We start from the raw sequence: 18,175 nt of genomic DNA, 5'->3' as shown, positions 1-18,175 counted from the left end.
AACTCCTGTCTGCTTGCATCCCTTAATGTCATGCGGCTATTTTTTGTTACCATGCATTGCTTTGTTTTTTGTTGTTGTTGTTTATGTAATGGGGAATTTAGTGTTACATTTTTGCAATTGTACAAATGCATATAAGGAGGTGCTGAAGATTATGTTTCTTACATTTAAGCATATTCTTAATTTGTTCATCTTGAAGGTCCTCTTAATGTTTTCTAGGTCTATTCCAGGGCGAATGAGAAGGAGCCATGCTGCTGGTGGCTTGCTAAAGTTAGAATGATAAAGGGTGAGGTAGGAATATGTCTGTTTTATCCTTCTTATATTTATTATATATGTAAACCGTATTAAATGTATGTATTAAAACAAATTGATTTAAAGATTAGTACATATTTCAGGTGCTATGGCACAGAATATTAAATAATAAACATAAAAATTAAAGGACCGTTAAATTAGGACAGAACAATGTTTGTTTCAAATTAAAACCAGGATTTTTCTTATTTTATTTTTTTTCCCACTCAGTTTTATGTTATAGAATATGCAGCTTGTGACGCTACATACAATGAAATTGTCACCATTGAACGGCTACGAGCTGTGAATCCCAACAAGCCTGCAACAAAAAACACTTTCCACAAAGTCAAGTTGGAAGTGCCTGAAGACTTGCGACAAATGTATGTACAATCGTTAATTTGTATGTTATTTAAAACACCTTTCAACTTCACCTGACAACCTCTTTACATCACTTGTTATACCTTTTATCCTTGTCAAAATAATTTGCCAAGAATGTTTAGTCTTCAAGTGAGAAGCTATGAAATGTTCATGCTTAAACTTCCATAACCAATGGATAACCCTATAATATAGGGGGAAAGAAACTTAAATAAATGTAAATTTCCAAAATTCTATTTTCTTCAGTATCACTTAAATCGGTTAAAATTATTAATTTGCAAAATTATCCTAGTTTTCTGTGCTATTGTTCATTCAAGATTTCAAATAAATGTTATGCAAAATGTTTTTTATATAGTGTCAGGAATACAAACGTATTCTAGACACCATTGCGGCTGACTCCACCTTTGTGGCTGAGATAAATTTTGCTGATTTTAGGCAATCCAATGCTTTCCCATAGGGAGGCTATTGCATTTTCGCCATAAAATGCGCTAATTAGCATCTATCTATCTATCTATCCATCCGTCCATCCATGGAGATGCTGAGTGCCAGTACTGCACACTGTGTAGACTTGATGGGCATGATAATAGACTAGTTGGGTATTACCAGGACATTCAAAAAATACATAAATACATTTCTAAACAAGTAATGTTAAAGTTGCAAGTCTCAATTAAGGCATTAGTCATTAAAAGCAATTCTGAACCCTAAATTAGGTGTCCCTTTCCCCATATTAGTTTGGAATTAAAAGGACATTGCAAGCAGAGAATTATCTAGGCCAGGGATAGGCAACCTTCGGCATCCCAGATGTTGCGGACTACAGCTCCCTTGATGCTTTGCCAGCATTATGGCTGTAAGAGCATTATAGGAGATGTAGTACAAAACATCTGGAGTGCCAAAGGTTGTCTATCCCTGGCCTAGGCTTACCATATATCTTGTGGTGCAAAGAGCTTTTGAATGCACTTAATGGCAAGACGGTGGCGGGAGAATCTAGGCACTATAACAACTTGAGATGAAATTGGTCTGGCTCCCAGAATATCCCTTTAAATTAACATAAAGCATATAATTGGCACCCACACCTCTCACTTGGAACCTAAGCTACACACATTTCAGAAAGTCATGGAGAGCTGCTTAATTTGTTAGCCATTTGTGAGATATTGGAAATTTGGATTGAGTAACCCACTGACATTATCCTCATTACTGTTAATATAGATTTGTTTTTACCTAAATGCAGTGGAGTTTCCTCAAATGTTGACCCTCAATGAGGGTCATGAAATAATATTCTCTGTTGAAACTCTTTCAGCCATAGAAATAATTTTTGAAATTTTCACAATTGGACAGCAAACGTCTTGTTCATGTTAGTCTGTAACCTATTCAATTTGTTAGCATGGTTTTAAATAAAACCATTTAATTTTGCACAAAAACACCTTGTTCTTTTTATTCCTGATAGAGGTGTTCCAAATTGAGTTTTAATTGATTCAATCATATGCCTGAGCTATGTCTCAAATTTATTTGACCTGGCAGGTAAACGAGAGATCATTGTTGACATTAAGTAACAGTAGTTCCAATTATCTGAAAGGCACGAGACTTCTGGTTTCCTCCTGATTTGTGCACGCTGCCGCTGTCTTGTTTTATATTGACACCAATGCATTTTCCCTTTTAAAGAGTGTATTGGTGAAGGGCTTGAGGTCCAGAAATATTAGCTAAAAGCAGGTTTTTTTAAGTGTTGACCCTTTTAAGCACAAATACTTGTAGTATTTGGTAATTTATTTAAGAAAAAGACTGATATTGACTTGATTCACATTAGGTAGTTCTTCCTGTACATGTTTGGCATAACATGTAATTTTAGTTATTCTTTGTGCATACAACAAAAAGCCAGTAAACATCCATTGGTCTTAAAAAATAAAGTATAACTTTTATAAGAATAGTAATAACAAAACCACTGTGGCAGCAAAGTAGTGACCGTAATAAAAAGTAGATGACAAATCTGAAATGACATACAACATATGTTCACACTTGTGCAGAAAGGATTCTCCAAGTCCGTGGTTTTATTTTTTGGGGGGGTGGGGGGTTTTATCTGCTTTCAACCACATTTAAACATAAGCACCAAGTATCTGGCATAAGATGGAATGTTTATTTTTACTGTTGCTCTTATGGTTCTTAGGTGGAGTCTGCAACTACAATACTTGGTGACATGGAGCATAAGAAAGACTAATTAATTCATAATAACTCATCGCTCTTTTGAGTTAATCTGTCAGGTCAAAGACACAAACAAAAAATCTCTCGTGACCAACACTGCTGGTTCCTTTAATTTCGCAAATAATTTACAGACACAATAAATACTAACATCACTAATAGAATAACTGTTTCGATCTTAAAGTTCTAAAATACAAATGCAGCTAAACCTACAGAAAGACCAAATCTGTAACTATCCTCTGTGTACACCCTGGCATTGAGTAACCGTAGTGACAATCTGGAAAGCCTTGTGTATTTGACATTTGGTGCTGCAATATAGTGTAGATATGATAGAGAAACTGCAATGTTTACATAACAGGGCTGTGGGACAAGTACACTGCACCCAGACCACTTCTATAAGATGAAGTGGTTTGGGTGCTTATAGTGTCCCTTTTTGTTCAATATGTAATTTGTTTAGTAAGATTGGAAATAATCTTTCAATTCAGTCAAGTGACAGACAGCTGCATGAAAACTCGCCCGCATGATTTTGGTGAGATTATTATTATGGTACAGCGCTACGGAGTCTAATGGTGCTATATAAATAATAATAATGGTCTGTAAACCTAATCTAAAAGTTCTTTTTTTTTAAAAAAAATTTATTTGTATATTGTAAAAAAAATATATATATATTTGTTTCTAGTTCCTTCCGGTGTATTTTTTTGGTTTAGTTTGTGATGTTCTCTTCCAGGTGTGCGAAAGAATCTGCACATAAAGATTTCAAAAAGGCAGTGGGAGCATTTTCAGTAAGCTACGATTCAGAGAACTGCCAGCTTGTTATTCTGGTAAGAAGTATTCATATAGCCACCATAACCACCCTAAATAAAAATCATGAAATCATCAATCTGACAACAGAAGTTGTATAGTAACGCACTTTATTATTAAAGTATTTTTTTTTTATTTATTTCTAGCAGAATACAGAGCATCTATTAACTATACATAATTCTTCCCCCTCCCCCCCAAGTTTTTTTTTTTTTATATTTATTAATGCATTACAAAATTTGGACCAAATACAGCCTTGAGTGTCCCAGTACACCTGCGAGCACTAGTATGTATGGAGATTATCTGGGTGTGCACAGTAAAAATATTGGCTTGTAATTTTCTGAACATACTTTAAACACAGATGCATATTTTATCATTTTACACAATTATGTTCACATTGATTTCAATCACATGTAGTCAATTTTCTCAAAACAGGGATACCCAGGTATTACACAAATGATCGAATATCAACACTCATGCACACAAACCTATACCTACATTAACAGAAAAATATTCTTGACAATCAACACAGAGTTAATTTCTCAGCAGAACCAGTAATCGTATGATAGTAATTGAGAAGATTTGTAATTTTGTATGATAACATAGATGAATTGAGAACAAAAAAAACTTCCAATGTCACTGTTTTGTATTTGTCTGGAATACTATATTTAATTCCCTTCTCCTTTCCCTCTCACTGAGTTTGTAATTCATGTGATTATTGATTTGCTCATATATCTATATACATTCACCTCTTGTTATTCAGTCCGTCAATGAAGTTACCATTAAAAGGGCAAACATGCTGAGTGACATGCATTTCCGAAGTCTTCGTACTAAATTGTCCCTGATGTTGAGAAATGAAGAAGCCAGCAAACAACTTGAAGTATGCTTCAATTATATATTTTTTTTCTTATTTTATATCATTAGATATTTTCATATTAAATTATACACTCGAGTATTTAAAGCATCTTATGTGGCATGTATAAGTCTATGTAAACCTATGTCCTCAGTGCATATATACCTTTCAGAGCAATTATTTTATCAAATGTTTTACATATTTAACTCCGTGTGCTGCAATTTTTTTTATTTATTTTTTTAAAGGTACAAACATTTTGCGTTACTATGTTTTGTTCTAATTATTGTTTAATTTCTTTCCTTTACCTAGTATGTTTCTCTTGCATACCTCACTTTTGTTAAGTTGTGTCCCTTTTGGATTTCATCTTTCTTGTTTGGGGAAATTGGTGTGATATTAATTTTTTTTATATTATTGCATTTAAAATTAAAGCCCTTCTTTAACAGTCTTAAAGATGGATTTTTTGGTTTTGTGGCATTGTGATTGCATAGTGCCATTAAATGGAAGCAATTCCAACCTTTTATATTTTCATAGAGTCAAACTAATACAGTGCTTTTTCTATTCTTGGACACAAAATGCTTCAATTTTTAACTTGTCATTGGAATTTAATCTGATGGAAGTTCAAATTATAGTTAAGAAGCATATTGTTATTTCAAAGGCTTGTGTAAAGAAAAATGCATTTGGAGTCTTTTTAAATCATTTATAGACTGTTAGAGGGAGAGAGCTGTAACGGCATGTTTAACCCCTTAAGGACCAAACTTCTGGAATAAAAGGGAATCATGACCTGTCACACATGTCATGTGTCCTTAAGGGGTTAAAAAGGTAAACTGTAATAAACTTTTTAAAACATTTTGTGCAAATAGGAATTTAAGGATCCAGGCTGCTTTTGAATAGTTAGAGGCTCAGGTTGTATAACTTAATGAGAACTTTGTCAGATTCACCAATTCGAGAATGTAGAGGATGCATTCTGATTATTGGTTGGAAATTGACAAGAATGCATCTGATTATTAATATGCCGGCAGAACTTGACACCATCGGCATATGGTTTAAAAAAGAAAAATCTAGTCCATTGCAGATGTCTAACTGAATGTTTATCAGAAGATAATGTTTAAAGGAACATTCGCATTGTGAATACAAATGTTATACTGTTCTAGTAACTAGATGACCCTTCCTCCCACCCCCACCATTAGCTCATTTCCCCTGGCATGCCGGTCTCCATGAGGTCGGCCTGGCCCAGCATCCTTGGCTGAAATAATCAATCCTGGTTCTGGTGGAGAGTCTGAACGTTGTTCTTGCATTCTTTGCAGGAACAAAACCAGGAAGTACTTCTTGCAGAGGTTTACACTGCTCAACCTGCAGGGGCACCAAAACCACCAGATTAAGCTGTAATGGTGCCTGTAGTTGCCCTTTACATCAGAGTCCTTGATCAAGCTCTACAAGTTTGCACATGTGCTCCGAATGATGTAATCCTCTTTTCTAGACTCTTAAGTCTTGGCATCTATTGTGTCCCCAGTATGATTACCTCTGTTTTAGTAATGCTCAGCTTAAGACATTTTCCACTAACCCACTCTAGAAGACCAACAAGAAAGTAGTTTTTCATTACTCTATTTTTTATAAATAATGCATTAACTATATGAAGTTTCAATAATGCAAAGTAATGAAGATGTGCATCTTTTAAAGTTCCTCAATTTGTTCCTTGAGATTTGCAACTTCTGAATAAACCCAGGTAATGACTCTTAACAATTGTTAGTCTCTCGATGTTTTTAAAGATGTGAAGTGCATGGTTAGTGTAGGTTTGGTTATTTATTATCAGCAAGTGCACACCATTCAAGTACTTAATGGCTAGAGAGGATGCTTTTGTTTTATCATTTTGTGACGTCTGCTGGGTGGTTTGGCTGACTGCTGCAGTGATATTTTGCTCATTGCAGTTGTAAGGGGTTATGTACAATAAGGGAGAGGGCACCCTCTTGATTGTATTGTACAGAGAAAACATTATTCTTGGACTGTCCTTCAGATTTGAGCTTTATCTCAGGTACTTATTCCTTTTCATTTCTATACTCATAAATTCTAACTGTAACATGACAAGGATGTTGTTTGCCAACCAAATTTCCATTTATTATAAGGGAGGTTTGGATTGGATTGGTTTAATAAAAAGATCTTAATCCTGATCCCTTTAGAGTTGGTCAAAAAAGCACTATACTTTTTTGGAATAATTAAATCTATACGTGCTTTTATTAAGCTTTTTTGTTTTCTTTTTATTTATTTTTCATGTTCAAAAGGTTGCTTTTATTAATACTTTCTAAATGATTATACCTAATTACATGTTTAAATTGTATTTGTTAATTTCTTGAACACAGATTTTAAATGTATTTTTTTTGTTACTGTAGCTTGGCACTTTGAAGGTATATCTGTTATTTTTCTTTTTAGAGTTCAAGGCAGTTAGCATCTCGATTTCATGAACAATTTGTTGTACGGGAAGATCTTATGGGTCTTGCGATTGGTACTCATGGAGCCAATATTCAGCAAGCTAGAAAGGTTCCTGGTGTAACTGCAATCGATTTGGATGAGGATACGTGTACATTTCATATTTATGGAGAGGTATGATTTTCAGTTAGTCAATATATACTTTGTTAAAGTCATTGAACACTACAGCCTTTCTGTATATAGGCGGTATGCTTTAGTAATACAAATCTACCTGGCCTCTACTGGGGGTGTGGCTAAGGCAGAGATTACACACTTGTAGTCATACCCATTCATAAAAGCAATGGAAGCTCTGATAGACTAAAATCTGTCAGCCAATCACATCCATTGTTTTCAGGCCAATACTTCTTCATTCGCCAAAGCAGCTGAAAGGGCAGCACCAGGGGATTCCAGACACTATAAACCGTTCAATTAGTCACAGAAACTATGCCTACACTGTCCCATTTAATAAATTTTCTGTGCTGAGTTAACAGAGAATTGGGTATACACCTGTTGTTTATTATTTTTTTTTTTTGGCTCGGTTATGTTTAGGGTGTGACTTTATTTTGATTCAATTTTCTTTGAAAGTTGATTGTGTTAGATCACTATCTCTGCAAAGAAAAATAGATCGAAGTATTTTTTTTTATTTGACATGTATCAAACTCTTTTAAATGTAAAGGAGGGGAGGGTATGGGTTGTGTGCATTTATACACTGGGTAACTCCTAGAGCTTCTCTCTTGCGTTTTGGTTTATCATTTTGTTTGTTCGTTTACTTAGAAGTAGAAAAACAAAGACCCCCATGTTGAAATGTATATGCATAAGTATACCATATTTATTTGTTTTGTGCTACATTTGTGCTAGTTGACTGCTATAAATGCAAAAAGCAAGCATGCACTGTTCAACTTTTTGTAACAGGAACTGAGACAAATTGGTTATTGTAACATTACACCTATGCCTTCCATTTTACCCTGTTGTAAAAGGGTTTCTAGAACCTCATGATGAGGACAGTAGTCAGTTCATACTCAAACTTTTGTTCTGATCTGAATACGTCTGTAAAGCTTTTACATTTTTTGCTCTGTTAGTATCCTTGAACTTAACAGGAGAACTAAGATTAGCAGAGGGATCTTGACCATTTTGTAGTCTTTGTAAGTGTTCACTGTTCCTTTTTGTATTTTGAGCTGTACATCTACAATAGAAAAGTAATTAACTAATGTGTCATTGTTTTAAAAAGTAAAAAAAAAAAAATCTGGTTATTTTGTAGGACCAAGATGCTGTAAAGAAAGCCAGGACCTACCTTGAATTTGCAGAGGATGTGATACAAGTTCCTCGAAATTTAGTAGGTATGTAATTATCAGTATTTTCTTTAATGGGTGTTTTTGTTTTTAATCATCATACAGCATGTATTTTTTGTGAACACACCATAGGAATGTTTCTTCCCAGTAGAGTCCTTGTGGCTCTATGGCCTTTCTCTGCAGGTTACAGTTGTACATCTGAAATGCAGGTTCTACACACGGCTGAACAGTTCTGAGGTGAAATTCATGCAATGGTTGTAATGCATTCAACCTGGAATTGTGAAGCACATGCACAAAGTAATTAGATGTTTCAGTCCAAATTCAAAAAGAGAGAGGCAAGCTCCTAATAATGACTCCTCATATGACATTTTCAGATGGTTAACCCAATCTGTGGATTTATCAATCCAAAGAACACCTTTTTGGCTAGATCATGGATCATGTTATAATAGATGGTGGATGGCAGGAAATGTCTCCCCCCCCCCAAAGATAAATAGAACCAGTCTAAAGAACAGTCTTCGTATCAAAATTAATTTTGAAGATCATGGTTTCAAACAACGGTTTTACCACAGATTTGGGGATTCGGGAAAGTTTTCCGGCAATATCACAGGAATATAAGACTGGAAATTCTGCAACTACACCAGTGAAAAGAAAGCATGTAAGCCAGATCTAAAGAGGATTCTTGCTTATTAGCGGTCTTTACAGGGTACAATTGGATTGCCTCCCTCCTCATACATCTTTGTGTTCAGATTAAATTCGGTGAAATTGGTTTGTCTGGTCAATGAAGTGGACACTATGCAGTAATACGAGTTGTCTCTCTGTCAAGGCCTTAGTCAAGAATCTTTATAGTAAGGGAAACTTCTGGCACTTACAAATTCAAGTGTATGTCCAGGAATATCATCTTTGTGTAATCAGGACATCCCTTCTCACTGCCTGTTTTCTGATTTCTAACTGTGAAATCCTAAGTTCAAAGAGTGCTGACCTTGACATAATTACTATCTTGGTTTAAGCTAAAAAGGCAACAAAGTATATATATCTGTTCCTTTGCAAAAATATTGCCTCTTATTGGGGAATGCTGATGATACTTGGTTGATGTTCTTTAGTTTGTTGTGACTTCCTGTATTATTTAATCGTATTTATTCAACCATTTTTGCATGGTGGCCTTTCCTAGGAATATTTTTCTTTTGTCACAATCTTTATAGAACAATGTGGTTCTATGGAGTCCTAGAGAATGACCTATTTCCATCCTTTGATATTAATTTGGGACCTGTATATTGACAATTGCAATATAATGTTTTCCAAATATATTCACGTTAAGTTTGAGCAGATCTGGCAAAAGTTGGGGCTTATTTTTCCACAGTATGCAAATGCCTTAAAGGGACACTATAGTCACCAGAACAACTAAAGCTTAATGTAGTTGTTCTGGTGAGTATAATCATTACCTTAAGGCTTTTTCATGCAAAATACTGCCTTTTCAGAGAGAAAGCCGTGTTTACATCGTCCCCTAGAGCAGGCATCCGCAACCTTCGGCACTCCAGATGTTTTGGACTACACCTCCCATGATGCTTTATCAGCATTATGGGTGTAAGAGCATTATGGGGGATTTGGTCCACAACATCTGGAGTGCCGAAGGTTGCTTATCCCTGCCCTAGCGATACCTCCTGTGGCAACTCCAGGTGGCCACTGGAGGTGCTTCCTGGGGTAGTGCTGATGTTCAGGTTGCTACATTTTCCTTATAGAGATGCATTGATTCAATGCATCTCTATGGGGTGGTGCTAATTGGCCAAAACTAGTGTTTAGTCCCGCCTCCTTGCTGATTACAGCCATAGGGAAACCATTGGATTGGCTAAAAATCTTAAATTCTGATGTCACCAAGGAGGGCGGTGCATGGGTGGGGCCAGCGCCAGCAGGGCTGAAAATAAGGTATGTTTTAACCCAGGCTTCCCAAAACTCCGGCCCTCCAGATGTTGCTGAAATACAACTCCCATGATTCTCAGCCTATCTATTTCATTCATAGAATCACGGAGTTGTATTTCAGCAACATCTGGAGGGCCGGAGTTTGGGAATTCTGCAATAACAACAATACAATTACGTCATTGCATCATTATCTTATTTGTATCAACAATATAATCCGCATTATATAATTAATTCAAAAGATAGTTTAATATATCTGTCTACCTAAACAAACAGTTGCAGGATACAATAATAACAGTACAGTTACTTCATTATACTGTAGCTATGTATTCTTGTATTTCCTTTACATAAGTTAAACAAAGTTTTAATCAATTTAGAATAACAGTTCAACTATTAAAAGTTGTAGAAAGTTGTAAAAAAGAATGTTGACTATGTGATAGCAACCAGTCAGAAACTTTTTATATTTGATGCGTTTGATTCTGGTGGATGTCATTCGTGTTATAATGAAGTCCAGGGTAGCTGTACAATTTAGCTACAAACTTACGAAGAGACCTAACATTCATCATCAAAAGTTATAAGCATTTAAAGTGCTATATTAACATCCCTTTTTCGTAAAAACATAGATCACGTTATGTTTTTAATTATTCGCAGGTAAAGTGATTGGAAAAAATGGAAAACTCATTCAAGAAATTGTTGACAAATCAGGAGTGGTTCGAGTGAGGATCGAAGCTGAAAATGACAAGAATATTTCCCAAGAAGAGGTATGTGTGGGATGCTTTTTCTGTTTTTGTTGTTGTTGTTGTTGTTTTTTATTGGATGCAAGTTTCAAAATCGTATGTATTGTACTTTCAACTTGGTTCTAAATTATTAGATGGTCATTCACAGGTTAATTCTTAATGTTCTATGTGGGGGGGGAGGGGTCCATTTTATTTTGTGTGTGTGTGTGTGTCTTATCGATAACCTATTACATTAATGTTTCCATATGTACATCACATTCTTCAGATTTTTTTTATTTGTTTTTAAACAGATATTTGATTTCCTTGACAGCTAATAGTGCTGCTTCTGTTTTACTTTTAAAACTGATAATAAGCAATATTAAAGGAACACTATAGTCGCCAGAACAACTACAGCTTAATGTAGTTGGTCTGGTGAGTATAGTAAATCCCTGCAGGCATTTTGCTGTAAACACTGCCTTTTGCTGCTTAGAGACCTCTCCAATGGCAGTCACTGACGGCCTCAAGAGGTGCTTCCTGGGTCAGTGCTGGACAACGTGCTGAACTTTCCTAAAAGATGCATTGATTAAACAATGATTTTTTTTAACACTATAGGGTCAGGTATTTCCTGACTGTACTGTGTTAATTTTATGTACATTAAACTTTTATCAAGCCAGATATTTTTTGGGAGGGCGGGGGGGGGGGTTTTTTTTTTTTTTTTTTTTTTGTGGGCTGCTGTCTTAGTTAAAAATGTAATTATTTTTCTTTCCCTCGCAGGGAATGGTTCCATTTGTTTTCGTGGGCACAAAAGACAGCATTACCAATGCTACTGTTCTATTGGATTATCATCTAAACTATTTAAAGGTAAATATATTGAACTCTAGCTGAACTTATTGATTTATTTTTTATAGTCTGAATATGCTTTATTAAAGTGTTTCTTTTAAAGCAAATCTGGCGTGGTACTGTACATATTTTTATGTTGACACATATAACCTAAAAATAACATATATTTTAACATCAATATGGGAGCACACATATATGCATACAGACACGTGTTCCAATCTTTAATTATGTATAACATAATTATATAGGTGTTGCTTTCACTTGCACCTTGACCGGATTACATTTTATAAATTGAATAAAGTGGAGTGTTCATCCACCATCTAAAGTTCATGGCAGGTCCACTTTTTTGTTTTGTGCCACTGCAGTATTGAGCTGGTATATTCAGTCACAGCATGACTCTTCACATATTGAACCGTTTGACAGTGTCTGTTATAGAAGTCTCAGAAGTAGGACAACATTTTATGGCAATAAACTAAATGTACTTTCAACTTTTTTGAAACATTAGGAAGTGGACCAACTCCGCCTTGAAAGGTTGCAGATTGACGAACAACTTCGTCAAATTGGAGCCAGCTCTAGGCCTCCCCCCAGTCGCCCAGACAAGGAGAAGGGATATATGAGTGAAGATTGTAGTGGCATGGGTCGGGGAAGTCGTCCTTACAACAGTCGAGGACGCAGCAGGCGGGGCACAGGCTATGCCTCAGGTAAGTCTTTTTTTATTTATTTTAATACTGCGCCCTCTGTGTAATCATACGCCGCCTCTTTTAAACTTCACGCGTTTACCACCTTTTGTTCTTAAGTGTCTATCTTCTCATGTTAATTGTTTGTTCACCTATTGCATGCAATATCTTGCTACTTTATAAATATGTATGACTTCTCTTTGTATTGCTAGCGCTATAGTATCCCTTTAAACTTTCAAAACACATGAGGCTGCTGCAGTCTCTTGTAGGAAATTGTCAGAATAGGATATTAGAATGTCTAAATTAAAGATACTTTGATAGAGCTTCATAAAAAGAACTATTTTGTAGCCAGGGGAGAAGTGACTAGGATTACGTAAACAAATTGATTTTATACCTTGACCTTTTTATTCCTCGCTATCCCTGTACTCTGAATCGCTGTTTAATTATACTATCATATTTTAAGGTCCCCCATCACAAATTCATACACAATATTTGTCAGGAAAGTTTAAAGGCATACACTGTAGTCGCCAACACAACTCTACCTTAATGAAGCAGTTTTGGTGTATTGATCATGCCTTGCAGTCTCATTGCTCAATTGTCTACCATTTAGGAGTTTAATCACTTTGTTTTTGCAGCCCTCGTCATACCTTCCTGCATGTGATCCGTATGCCTTCCACTTCCTGTAAAGAGAGCTCTAATGTTTAAACTTTCTGTATTGCACTGTGCGTTTAATTTAGAATTTATCTCCTGCTCTGTTAATGGATTGTTAGAGCCTGTTGGAGCCTCCTGTGTGTGATTAACGTTTATTTACAGAGCCGGAAGTAAGATTTCTAAAGTTTAAGATCTGATTGAAAATTAAACAATTTCTGTTTAATCCAGGCTGTGTAAGTCGCAGCCAGGAGAGGTGTGGCTAAGGCTGTATAAACCGAAATAAAAGTAATTTTAAATCCTAAATGGCAGATAATTGAGCAGTGAGACTTCAGGGGCATGATTAATACACCAAAGCCACTTCATTAAAGGAACACTAGTGTTTTTTTTTTTTTTTGGTTTTTTTTTTTTTTTTGGTTTTTTTTTTTTTGGTTTTTTTTACTATTTAGGTCCCCAGCTCCCCTTAGATTGCATGGGTAAAGTGATTTTACTCACCTTTTCTGTCTCCATTACGGAGTTATCAGTATTGATGATCTCAGCCAATCCAATACTTTCTCATAGGCAAACATTGTAGGGCTAATGCGCATGCGCAGCATAAGACTGCACCAATCAGCATAGCCTCATGGAGAGGCATGTCTATGGGGACCGTTCAGCCATTCCATGCAGGGCGTGGAGATGCTGAACACCTGTGCTTCACAATGTAAGCACTGGACTAGGAAGCACCTCTAGTGGCTGTCTGTGTGCCTGCCACTAGCTGTGTTCCTTGGCAGCAATGTAAAAACTGCCTTTTCTCTGCTCAGACTGCAGGGACAGGCTATAGATACCAGAACCACTACATTGATGAACCAGAACCGCTACATAGCTGTAGTGGTTCTAGTGACTATAGTATCCCTTTAAGCTAAATATATTTTGATGCCTATACTATTCCTTAAAAGATAATCATACTCTGTATAATCTGTATCATTTACATTTTGGATCTGTTACTTTTTGCTACACAATATTTGCATGCCCTTGGCTTTTCTCTACAATTGGGTGTGTAGTAAATATCACCACATAACTGTTTAATTTTATGACAAGAATCTAAAAATAAAGCACGAGATGGCAAATTGAGTTTACCAACCTTTAGGGAATAGAGCCCATACCTTTTTAGAGGGCTGTTGAATCATTTTGTGGCGTAATATTTTGTCAGGTACGAATTCAGAGGCTTCTAACGCGTCAGAGACCGAATCAGACCACCGAGATGAACTAAGCGATTGGTCCTTGGCTCCAGCTGAAGATGATCGTGATAACTATCTACGAAGAGGAGATACACGTAGACGTGGTGGAGCACGGGGTCAAGGGTTAAGAGGACGTGGAGGCTTCAAGGGTAACATTTTGCATTTGTTTTTTCCCCTCCTATTGTAAAAATATATCAAGATCATTGGAAAACCTCAAAGCAAAAACGCACTGATAGCAGTAGATTGAACAGTAAGCACATTAACACAGTAATCCTGTCATACCGAACATGACTGCTTTGTATTGCTGTTACATCATCTTGGCAACAAACAAAAACAATGGCAAATTAATGTTTTCTGCAAAACAAAAAAAAGGCAACACTATTTCCACAGTAGGGATCATTCATACATCTGCTCAGCTTGGCATGAGTCCAATTTTGTGGTCAGATTGGAGACAAATGCAATAACCAAACTTTCAATGTGGTTGGCAGTCGAATAATCACAATGTGTATAACAATTGTATAGGTAATGTAGTTATATTGTTTAGTTCATTCTATGAACTTGCTTTATTTTAATCATTAGCATATACTGACCCAGGACATACTTGAAAAAGAGAGAAATTTCAATGTATCTTTCCTGGTAAAATAGTTTATAAATAAAATAATATATAATTGTTTAAATATAATGGAAATTGCCATCACCATCTGTCACACACACATATATATATATATTTGAATTGAAAATGAAAATGTAAAAGAAAAATTTGTTTTTCCCTCTTAGTAAATGATGACCAATCACGAGCTGACAACAGACAGCGCAATTCAAGAGAGACTAAAGCGAGGACATCCGATAGCTCTCTACAGGTTATTACATAACATTTTTATTAATACACAAATATGTAGTGTAAAGCCGTTTACATGGATAGCTGGAGATAGGTTGAAGGAGTAATTATGAGCTGAAGAAATCCAAAAAGCTTCACTTTTATTCTGGCATGTAATATAGACTTCCAGACTGACATCACAGCACATCATGCTTGGTGTTTTGCACCGAGAGGTGCTTAACCATAAACAACCTGTCCCAAGTGAATTATATGCTTAGCAGAGGAAAACACTTTTCATATAAGACGAATAGTTGTTTATGCAGCATTGAATTGCTTATTGTGTGTCCTCAATTAAGGGAATGCTCCAAGCACCATAACCATTAATGTTTACTCTGTCCTTTGGGAAAGTACATATGTTACTTCATTTAATTTGTCTATTTTAATCCTAATTTAATTTTGTCAATTTTAAGCCTAAACACTGCAATTCAAGGCGCGGTCATGTGGAAATGATAGTTGAGAGCATGTCTGTGTACTTTTATAATTGTATGGGCTTGTGCGTGTGAACATTTGAAATAAATCAGTGTTTGTTCATTTCAGATCCGGATTGACTGCAATAACGAGAGAAGTGTACATACTAAAACTCTGCAGAATGCATCTATTGAGGGCAACCGCTTGCGCTCTGGCAAAGATCGCATTCTAAAGAAGGAGAAACCAGAGGTGGTGGATGGCCAACAATTGGTGGTTAATGGTGTCCCATAACCGTACATGTCTAAAGTCATCACAATCTGAATAAAATAAACGTAATTTGCATTAGAGAAACCTGTTAGGCCAAAGACAAATGGGCAAGACGATGCAGGGCATAAAACAGAGCCACTGTTAGCCTTCTTTCGTTTGCATTGGCTGTTAACAGTTTTCAAATGTCAGACATTGGGAACATATTCAAACCTTCTGAGGCTTTCAAGTTCATATTGCACTTGACTTAAAAAATATTTTTTGTTTAAAAGAGAAAATAAATGGGAAAAATACTAAGATGTGTGTTGGTTATACTTGTGTTCAGTTGTACAATTTTCAGGCAGCTGATTTAAAAAGAAAAATCATATCTATATTTCAAACTTCAAATTGAATAGCAGATAGATGCGTTAATTCAGACGGTCTTATGTTTCCTATTATGCATCATGTCCTATGTCCTTTTACGGTTTTGGCCCATTCTACAGTGTCTTAGTGGGACCTAAGATTTGTGTAATTACAAACTGTCATTTTCATTGGCAAAAAGAAAAAAAGTTGTATGATCTGTGCCTTTTTTATATCTTGGCAGGTAGGGGAATTATTTGGATGCAGGAAGTAAGGGAGATTCTTTGAAAATACTAAATGTAAAATATATGTAGCAATCTCATCATTAGAACTTTTTAGGAGAATGCATGCTTTCCATAATGTTTTACATACTTAAACATCAGCCTCAGCTACAGAAAATGTAGAAATTTGTTTTTTGCACTGAAAAATTAGCAATGAATAGTCATGACAAGGACACGTCTTTTATAGACATATTGTTGAGGATTGTTTTATGTCTTGAAAGATTAAAATATCTTTTCTTTTTCATTTTTTTTTCCTGAGAGGTTAATGCGTTCCTATTTACAAAATAGTCTTCGTTTGGCCTAAACTGATCTGTTTTTTTTTTTATATATATATTTTTTTTAATTTCTTCTTCCTACTGTCAGTTTTTTTTTTTTGTTTTTTTTTAGTTTTTTTCATCACTTTCAAAGGGAGAGTAAATGCTTGCATACATCACAAGCCTTTAGACAATACAGGTATTGGATGGGCTTTGTATCAATGAAAGTGTTTTCAGGTTCAAGAAATGCATGTATGCTGTACCTGGTGTATTGTAACTGCAGGTAATGATACATAGAGAGGGAGGAATTCAGATTTTTACTTTGATCATTTCTGATGAATTTGAAATCGGCTCACTACTGGAACAACTGTGAGACAGTTTTCCCTATCTTCTTTCAAACTCCAGTTGGTTCTGTCTTGGTTATCAACCTTTTATATGCAGAGATGTACAGCTAAACCATGTGTCTGTATGACGTGAAGATAACTATTCATTTGTTTCATATTATTTCCTTATCTTCCCTCCCTCTTTTTGCTCTTGCATACAAGTGAATATACAAAATGGCAAACACTGCACAAAATTAAACCATTATTAAATATCTCTAAAATGTCTAGTATTGCCAAACACTAATGTTGATTTCTCGTTTATTTATTTTGGGAATGTATAATAATCGGAATAAACACACAAAAATGGATCCTTTCACACATCATCTGTATGCTGTTTTGGTTAAAATACTGTAGATACTTAACCAAGGTAGACTAACCTTGTGATGCTCTTGGGGCAATACCTCTGTATATATTAGCTACAACAGATTGGATTTTATGTTAACATTTGTTTGGTTATAGTGCAATATATTTTGTATGCAAGCAGTTTCAATAAAGTTTGATCTTCCTCTGCAACCTGATGTGGGTTGAATGTTTAGAATTTTTAAATATTCAAACCTTCTCTGAAATAACTCCACTTTTTGTAGCTACTTGATGTCTTATTTATGCTCATTTAGTGACTTGCAGTGATTACTCGCACACATTTTAAGCTGCATTCTAGGATGACTTCCGAAAACATTTGATCTAGAAACTTTTTACTAAAATTGTTTTAAGTTTAAAAAAAAAAAAAAAAAAAAGTTTTCTGGTTATTTTTTGCTCATTTTTAACAAGACTGTAGGAACATGCCTTGCAAAATTCATAATTCCTTGATGCAAACACTGAATATCTTAAGATTAGTATATTTTCCACTGGCAAGTGATCTTTCTGATACTATTTAATCTAGTTTTCCAACAACCATTCTGTGTAAAGAGGGGGGGGGGAGGGGGCGGGGGAAGTCTGCATTCTAAATAAGTACATATTTTCACCAAAACATTTGAGTTCAGTAGCATTTTTCTAATCTTAATTAAAAAAAAAAAAGTTCTTCAATATTTAACTTTTTTTTAAATGCATACTGACATTAAAATATAATAAATAATATAAGCCACCATTAGCATGCATGATTGCAGTCGTGCA

At 35.4% G+C, this 18,175-nt stretch overlaps 1 protein-coding gene across 2 annotated transcripts in view; it reads left to right on the top strand.

Moving 5' to 3' along the window:
* FMR1 (fragile X messenger ribonucleoprotein 1) overlaps positions 1–16,105 on the top strand; it is a 29,858-nt gene extending 13,753 nt beyond the window's left edge. For both annotated transcript variants that reach the window (XM_063431980.1, XM_063431979.1), the window contains 12 exons: positions 217–288; positions 517–665; positions 3,578–3,671; positions 4,412–4,528; positions 6,926–7,096; positions 8,220–8,298; positions 10,813–10,922; positions 11,652–11,738; positions 12,223–12,418; positions 14,232–14,408; positions 15,037–15,119; positions 15,674–16,105. In XM_063431980.1, the coding sequence (XP_063288050.1) occupies positions 217–288; positions 517–665; positions 3,578–3,671; positions 4,412–4,528; positions 6,926–7,096; positions 8,220–8,298; positions 10,813–10,922; positions 11,652–11,738; positions 12,223–12,418; positions 14,232–14,408; positions 15,037–15,119; positions 15,674–15,835 (1,497 nt within the window). In that variant the 3' untranslated portion in view covers positions 15,836–16,105. The remainder of the gene's footprint in view (positions 1–216; positions 289–516; positions 666–3,577; positions 3,672–4,411; positions 4,529–6,925; positions 7,097–8,219; positions 8,299–10,812; positions 10,923–11,651; positions 11,739–12,222; positions 12,419–14,231; positions 14,409–15,036; positions 15,120–15,673) is intronic.
* Positions 16,106–18,175: the final 2,070 nt, after the last annotated feature.

This window comes from Pelobates fuscus, chromosome 9, assembly GCF_036172605.1.
Source record: "Pelobates fuscus isolate aPelFus1 chromosome 9, aPelFus1.pri, whole genome shotgun sequence".
In the NCBI taxonomy this organism is placed as follows: domain Eukaryota; kingdom Metazoa; phylum Chordata; class Amphibia; order Anura; family Pelobatidae; genus Pelobates; species Pelobates fuscus.
Note: the sequence above shows the minus strand (reverse complement) of the source record. Positions and strands in the feature narration are given on the sequence as shown.